This window comes from Aedes albopictus, chromosome 3 (genome assembly GCF_035046485.1).
Source record: "Aedes albopictus strain Foshan chromosome 3, AalbF5, whole genome shotgun sequence".
In the NCBI taxonomy this organism is placed as follows: Eukaryota; Metazoa; Arthropoda; class Insecta; order Diptera; family Culicidae; genus Aedes; species Aedes albopictus.
In genome coordinates, this window is record NC_085138.1 from 157,188,364 (window position 1) to 157,196,372 (window position 8,009).

At 42.0% G+C, this 8,009-nt stretch overlaps 1 protein-coding gene across 1 annotated transcript; it reads right to left on the reverse strand.

Annotated features, from left to right (window-relative positions):
• Nucleotides 1-5,499: 5,499 nt before the first annotated feature.
• Nucleotides 5,500-7,326, reverse strand: LOC115264848 (uncharacterized). The gene is made up of 4 exons (XM_029868879.2): nt 6,924-7,326; nt 6,138-6,866; nt 5,971-6,076; nt 5,500-5,757 (listed from the first exon to the last, which is right to left on the reverse strand). The coding sequence occupies exons 1-4, from the start codon at nt 7,140-7,142 to the stop codon at nt 5,567-5,569; spliced, it is 1,245 nt and encodes a 414-aa protein (XP_029724739.2). The 5' UTR covers nt 7,143-7,326; the 3' UTR covers nt 5,500-5,566.
• Nucleotides 7,327-8,009: the final 683 nt, after the last annotated feature.

The window sequence follows — 8,009 nt, forward strand, 5'->3', positions numbered from 1 at the left end:
TAATGATAAATGGAAGAGGAAGACAAATTGATGAGTGAATATGCAGTTGCTTTCCCTCAAATGCTGTAAATAACGTTGTAGAATGACGTAGGTTTTGTTTCAAAATTTGTTTTAGTTTAGATATCAATACCATAAAGTATTTGTGCACTCTCAATAATACAATAATAACCAAACTTGTTCCATAACAGAATGTAATATTGAAATGTTATTTAAGGGCTGCATACCAATTGCTTGGTCATAACAAAATAAGATTGTCCAACAAAACATGTTATGGAAACGTAATGCCTTGATAATTCGATAATAACAAAACAAGATATAAAAACAGGTTTTGTGATTTCGTAGTTATCAATTTGATATTCCTCTCTGCTCGGGAAGCAGTTTTCGTGTTTATTAACATTACATTACATTACGTTTCTTTGTTCAACATCACATTTAAGACAAGACATAAGGACTGTTCATTAAAGAAAGTGGACACCTGTTTTTCAATAGAAAATATTTATTTTCGAACAAAATCATAAGTTTATTTTTTATAAGTGACAATCAACATATATGTGGCCGAATTCACGTGAGTTTGGACATTTACTTCGCATTTCTGTAGAACGCTTGGACTTTCCTCTTGATACCTCCCAATAGATTCTGCACAACTTTCTCCATTACCTTTCGGTGTGCCGTAGACCAAATTTTCTTGTCCGACGTTTCAGTCTCATTAAGGACCTTCCTCAGGGACTCAATTATTGCCGATTTTTCGTCCAGTGTTGTTTTATCGAACAATGATTATCGGACGGATGGGGTTTTCCCGCACAGCAGCGAACTCGTGCACTCTTAGAAAAATTCGTGTAAATTTAAGTTCTCTTGGATGCACATAAAAGGAGCGGCCCATTTCACACAAATTTACGTCTTCTATCACAAATAAAGCCGAGCTAGCAATCGCTAGAGCCGAAGCGAGAGATAAAACATATGAAACAAAAATATTGAACTAGATTCGAACTCCGGTTCTCTGAGTGAAAGGCGGGCACTTTACCTCTCGACCATATTACTGAGTTGTGAAGGAGACGATAAAAGTGAAACTGTTCCTACGTACCTGGCCAGACAGGTTTGTTGACATCTTGTGCAACCAACTCGAACTTACATGATGGATGTAAAATTGAGTCAAACTTGCTATTCAGTTATGAAATGTTTACGTACGTTGATGGTTTACGTCACGTGTAAACTCCTAATTTTTTAAGAGTGTGGTTCATTCTTCTTTGTCACAAACCATTCTCCTGCACACCGCCGAAGATCGTCCTTAGCACGCGTCGCTCGAAAACATGGAGTGCTTGCAGGTCCTCCTCGAGCATGGTTCATGTCTCGTATCCGTAAAGGATTACCTTTACTAATAAGGATCTTATTAGCGTTTTCTACATGGTGCATTTGGTGCGTGGGTGAATATTTTTAGACCGCAACTTCTTCGGGAGCCCGTCCCAACTAACAATCAATCATTTAACAGGCACCATTATGACGAATTAATTCAGCACAATGTTGAATAACATTTGAATTATTTTCACGTACAACCTATGTTCGGGTTTTGTGCATACAAATTTGGAGAAGTTATTAAGCATCATGTTGTGCATCAACTTAATTTTTTGTTGTTCAAAGCATTTTACAAATGTACAGGAAAGTTGTTATTAGGCTTCGGTAAAAATGACAGAAAATAAATAAAATGCAAAAATGTTGAACTCTCACGAGAGTAATTATCTGCTCTCATGTTGAAAACACCTATTATGAAATAAGAATTACATTTAAAATTACCTAAATCCGGATTAGAACTCGAGACCTGTCGATTGCCAGCCGCATGTCTTCCTATCTGCGCCATCCTAGAGATGGTGAGATGCAGCACCCAATGCAAAACATTATCTTCCCATGACTCAATAATGATCACTCCTGAACTTGTGTTCAGCAGTGGTGAATTAGCACAGCACGTGGTAATCAACTGAACAACGCCTTATACTTCAACAGTTGTTCAGCCCAAAACACGTGTTTTCCATTCTAATTTCGCTGGTCAGTATTTTTATCGCACGGTGAGAAAACTTGTATCGAATGCGGCCAAAAAGTGTTGGTCCTTATTGAAGATATTGTTTCCAGACGTACTAATTGCGATATGAATATGTTTTTATTTTTATTATCAAATATCGATCTTTTAAAATATATGACAATTTGTGGTGCGGTATGGTCTTGAACATGGTGCATTCACAGCATCTGTTCAGGTAATCTACTCATGGTCAGTCGAGGATCCGTTAAGCAATTGTTTTATTTATGCTTTTGTCATGGAATCTTGAATTTATGTTCAATAAATAGTGCATAAGGATGTTTAGGGATACTTGAAATGTGTCGATTTCTGAATGCTGTTTGGTTATCTAAGTGACTGTGGGAACAATATTCAGTAAACACTACAGCACTGAAATGTCAAATGCATCGATCCAAGCGTCTCGTACAATCGAACTGCTGTGGAAGATAAACAATATAATAATCATGGTACAAGAAATCTTGTTACAGACTAATAACAATACATAAATGCCTCATTTTTACGTTAATTACGTCTCTTGGCACTCAATGATAAACTACATAATTCTATTCTGTTTTATTTTATGTGATTCGTTTAAAATATTGGTTCTTTTATAACTTGATTGTCTAAACAGTTTTAGCCATGATTTATCCCATAATCCGAACAAAGTTCCGAGTCAAACTATGACGGACTGAAGGCATTTATTTGACAAGTGAAAAGCACATTGTTCAGGAGCATATGCTTATCGATACATCAGCCTAATAAGATGCAGACAAATGTTTTGTGAATTTTTTTTGTTGGGGAATCGATGTTTGACGAATAAATTTCTTGTTAAACTATTGAAAAGTGTTTTAATTTATCATTGTTAATACCGATGAGGGAAGTCGAACATTGGCTACTTTCTCAATTGAAAAATAATTTAAACAGTAATGTGTAGAGCATAATTTTAGTTCAGCTAGCATTACCATTATTAAGCAACAATTCAGCAAGCTTGCTTGTTTGTAACTTGTAATTGTTAGTTGGGGTAGTAGGCCCGACTTCCGCTGATGATGCGCTTTCGAATTTCACGACTCATGTTGTTATCAGCCGTTAGTAAGGATCTGAGGCAGACGAATTCCTCCATCACCTCGAAGGTATCCCCGTCTATCGTAACATCACTATCCCGACGGATCCGGTCGTGTTAGGTTCCGCCTACCAGCATGTGCTTTGTTTTTGAGGCATTCACCACCAGTCCGACCTTTGCTGCTTCGCGTTTCAGGCGGGTGTACAGCTCTGCCACCGTTCCAAATGTTCTAGCGATAATATCCAGGTCGTCCGCAAAGCACACAAATTGAGCGATGTTGAAGAGTAGGCATGAGAGTCCATCACCTTGTCGCAGTCCCCGGCGAGATTCGAATGAACTAGATAGTTCACCCGAAACCCTTACGCAGTTTTGCACACCGTCCATCGTTGCTTTAATCAGTCTAGTGAGCTTCCCAGAAAAGCCGTTTTCGTCCATGATTCTCCATAGCTCTGCGCGGTCGATACTGTCGTATGCCGCTTTGGAGTCGATGAACAGGTGGGACCTGGTATTCACGGCATTTCTGGAGGATTTGCCGTACGGTAAAGATCTGGTCCGTTGTCGACCGGCCGTCTTCGATGCCGGCTTGATAACTTCCCACGAACTCATTTATTTTTAGGTGACAGATGACGGAAGATGATCTGGGATAGCACTTTGTAGGCAGCATTCAAAATAGTGATCGCCCTGAAGTTCTCACATTCCAAATGGTCGCCTTTTTTGTGAATGGAGCAGATTACCCCTTCCTTCCACTCCTCCGGTAGCTGTTTGGTTTCCCAGATCCTGACTATCAGCCGATGCAGACAGGTGGCCAACATTTTTTTTTGGCCCATCTTGATGAGTTCAGCTGCGATACCATCCTTACCAACTGCTATGATGGTTTTGAGCTGGTGAATGGCATCCTTAACTTCCCTCAGCGTGGGAGTTGGTTCATTTCCGTCCTCCGCTGCACTGGCATCGTCGTTTCCTCCGTTGCCGTGGTCTCCCGTGTCTACGTTCTACACGCCATTCAGGTGCTGATCGAAGTGCTGCTTCCACCTTTCGATCACCTCACATCCGTCCGTCAAGAGGCCTCCGTCCTTATCCCTGCATATTTCGGCTCGCGACACGAAGCCGTTGCGGGATGCGTTCAGCTTCTGATAGAACTTTCGTGTTTCTTGGGAACGACACAGCAGTTCCATTTCTTCACACTCCGCTTCTTCCAGGCGGTGCTTTTTCTCCCGAAAGAGGCGGATCTGCTGTTTCCGCTTCTGTTTATAATGTTCCATGTTCTGTCGAGTCCCTTGCTGCAGCATTACCGCCCTCGCTGCGTTCTTCTCCTCCAAAACCGTTCTGCACTCCTCGACGAACCAGTCGTTCCGTCGATTCCGTTCCACGTACCCGATGGTGCTCTCGGCTGCGTCGTTGATGGCTGCTTTCACTGTACTCCAGCAGTCCTCTAGAGGGGCCTCATCGAGCTCGCCGTCGTTTGGAAACGCGGCTTCGAGATTCTGCGCGTATGCTGAGGCGACATCCGATTGCTTCAGTCGCTCTAGGTTGTACCGTGGCGGTCGCCGGTACCGTACATTGTTGATGACGGAGAGTTTTGGGCGCAGTTTGACCATCACCTGATAGTGGTCGGAGTCGATGTTGGCGCCACGATAGGTCCTGACGTCGATAATGTCGGAGAAGTGCCATCCGTCAATCAGAACGTGGTCAATTTGAGATTCCGTCTGCTGTGGTGATCTCCAGGAGTAACGATAAGGGAGGCTGTGTTGGAAAAAGGTGCTACGTATGGCCATATTTTTGGAGGCGGCGAAATCAATGAGGCGTAGGCCGTTTTCGTTCGTCTGCTGGTGGGCGCTGAACTTTCCAACCGTCGGTCTGAATTCCTCCTCGTGGCCTACCTGAACGTTTAAATCTCCTATGATGATCTTGACGTCGTGGCTTGGGCAGCGATCGTACTCCCGTTCAAGCTGCGCGTAAAATGCGTCCTTGTCATCATCAGTGCTTCCGGGTGCTGTGGGCTGGGCACGTTTATTATGCTGAAGTTGAAGAGTCTATTTATATTACATAAATATATATATAAATATATAAATATTCGTAAATTTGGAAATATATCGGTGCGATATCGTCGCACTCATATATACGCTTCTATATCAGCCGTAGAAGTTTAGCGATAATTACTTAAGTAATATTTACAAAAAATAAATAAAATAAAGCTGTTCAACAATTGGCGAATTACTCTAGGAAGTTGAAAAATTGACGAATTGGACATGTTTCAATTAACGCTGCTTGGAACTCCTCCAGATGTTCGTTTCATAACAGACAAAATAATTTATTCAAAAGCTCAGAAGAACTGCTTCAGTAAGGATGCGAATAACCAGGGGACCATCGTTAATTTCGGCGAAACATCATTGCATAGAGTTCAACGCATCGATTTTATTTCGGTTGGAACCATCCACATTTCTGCAAATATTTCATCGCCTTCAATCGAAATACCCCAACTGATTGTATTGCACTAGGGCCCGCTTCAAAATTCCCTCCAATCGCGGGTTGGAGAATATCTGCTTCCTGAACGCTTGACCGGCTTCGCTTTCCTGTAGAAACACGTCCATCTCGGCATTCTCGGTTCGTTCCATGAACGCAATCGGCAATAGGCACAGCACAGCATTCACTCCTAAAAATAGAAACAGCCGTTGGAGATGCTCGGAGACGAACACAATGATATCTATGGCTATAGGTACATGACTGAGCCAATTTATCTTATCACGAGCGTACCGCGCGTCGTTTGTGATAAGGCGCATAAACAAAACCAGAGTTTATGACACTTGGGGAAGTAGTCGACAATCATTGATTCACGTGCTCGTCAGCTGTGAGCTGGACCACTTACTGTGAAATCCCTTCCGAATGATCTCCACGTGGATGTCCTCAAGCGACGGAATTCTTCCGAAATAGTCCAGTTTCTCCAGGGTTGATTTCAGGATGTTGTGGTAATCCTGGTTAAATGGTATGATGTAGGTGAATTTGGGGTATTGTTCAATGTTGGGTATTACCTACCCTAATCAGTTCCAGCCAATGCTTTTCGCGAACCGCCTCTTGAACTGCTGCGTTCAGAAAGTAGTTCAAATCCACACCGGGTGATCCGTAGTACGCTAGTTGATAGTCGAACAGCAAGACGTCCTCGACAGACTTTTCACCACCGTACTTGAACATCATGTTGTTGGTCCAAACGTCATCGTGATTTAACACGTTGAAACACGAATTGTCCCGAGTGTACACCTGAACTCCTCTGCTGATAATTGTCTTTGGAAGATTTTCTAACCTCTCCAGGAGATGATTGTACGTAGGGTCGTTCCAGCTTTTCACAAGTTGCGCAACCTGACGAGAGCACATCCTGTAGAACTCCAGGAAGTCCTGTCTTTCTGGGTTTGTAGAGATCGCTCCTTCTAGCACGGGATCCATAACAGCTGGATTCGATTGGTAGATGACTGCTGAACATGCGTGTAGCTTTGCTAGTTTTCCAATGACTAATTTGGAATGGTCCAAGTCCAGGCCAAGTTTGCGATCTACCATCTGGAAGCCCGCGTCTTTGATGTCCTCGAACACCAGCATGGTTTTCGGATCGTCCGTGGTGAAGATGCATTTCGGGGAGATCGACGTCGAGTCCCCAATGCTCTCCAGCAAGCTGTGGATCTTCGGCAGAATATCTCTGTAGACGGCTATTTCTCTGGGGAAAATGCTATTCTTTTCCATTATCATCCGTTGGATCTCGCCGGATGGGATTACCTGGAATGGTGGATGTTCGTAGGGAGACGTCATAACTCACTAATTCATCGACCTTACCTTCAAGATTCGTCTACACTTCACAAGTTTCCCATCCTTTTCGTATTCCAAATCAGCCCTATACATCTCACTAGCATAGTTATCGCCTTTCTTGGTCGCTGCTTCCACATTGAAGTCAACAATTTTGATCTCCTCAGATCCATGTTGTTCTGCCTTCAAGATGCTAAGCAACAGATCACCATCAACCCAACTACAGTCCAGCATCGTTTTTGAGTCCATGGTTGATCGGTTATTCCAGGAAGTCCACCGTTACGACGACAACAACGAAACACTTCAAGAGACGATTCGCGAATGTTATTAGTAGGCTCGCATTGCCTTATTAGTACAACACGCTACCCGTTGTCGTACCGCTACCGCTACCGCACCACAACAACCCAAATCGGCATCTTTTTATTGCTGATTATGACCGTGAATTTTATCATCCAGAAATTTGCTCAGGCTCACCAAGCAGTTCATTCAATTTTGTTGGTACCGTGAGTTGAGGTGTTCAAGCGTTCACAGAAATTCAAAATTATGTTATAACTAGCTGACCCGACGTGGCTAGCCACGTTAGCTAGAAAAGATTGTTTTTAAAGTTCCAGTTCTTCACTGCAACCCTTTTTCACATAAATGTCTGTCGGTTCATAAAATACTGCCGAATCTACTAAATGCGTAAATTTATATAGTAGAAAGCAGAGTTACAGAGATTTCCAGAATGCTCAGCTGTTTTTGTAGAATTTTCGAAAACATTCCAGAATCTCTCTTCAGAATGCTTCTCTCTTGAACGTTTACTGTTCTCCAGAAAGTTGTAAAAAATTTAATAAATTTTGATGTTCCAAAACTTTTTAGAAGGTTCATTTTATATTTTTTTATGAACGCTCCCCGAACATTCTCGGCAATTAAAATATGTTCCACGAAATTCCAAAAGGTTCGTTTTCTTATTCTTTCTGCTGCTTTTAACGTTTCAGCAGCTTCTTGAAAGTTCCAGATATTTTAAGTAGTTTGATGTTCCAGAATATAGAGGATTTTTCAGTTTTTTTTTGACCGTTCAGTAGCTTCCACAAATATCTAAAAAAATATGAATTTTTTTTTCAGAACATTCTTGAA

Excerpts from the sequence above, each read along its gene's own strand:
- LOC115264848 (XM_029868879.2), bottom strand. The coding sequence starts at position 7,142 with ATGGACTCAAAAACGATGCTGGACTGTAGTTGGGTTGATGGTGATCTG. Across the intron at positions 6,867-6,923 it reads AGTGTAGACGAATCTTGAAG|GTAATCCCATCCGGCGAGAT; the intron begins GTAAGGTCGATG and ends CCACCATTCCAG. Across the intron at positions 5,758-5,970 it reads CATTCGGAAGGGATTTCACA|GAGTGAATGCTGTGCTGTGC; the intron begins GTAAGTGGTCCA and ends TTCTATTTTTAG.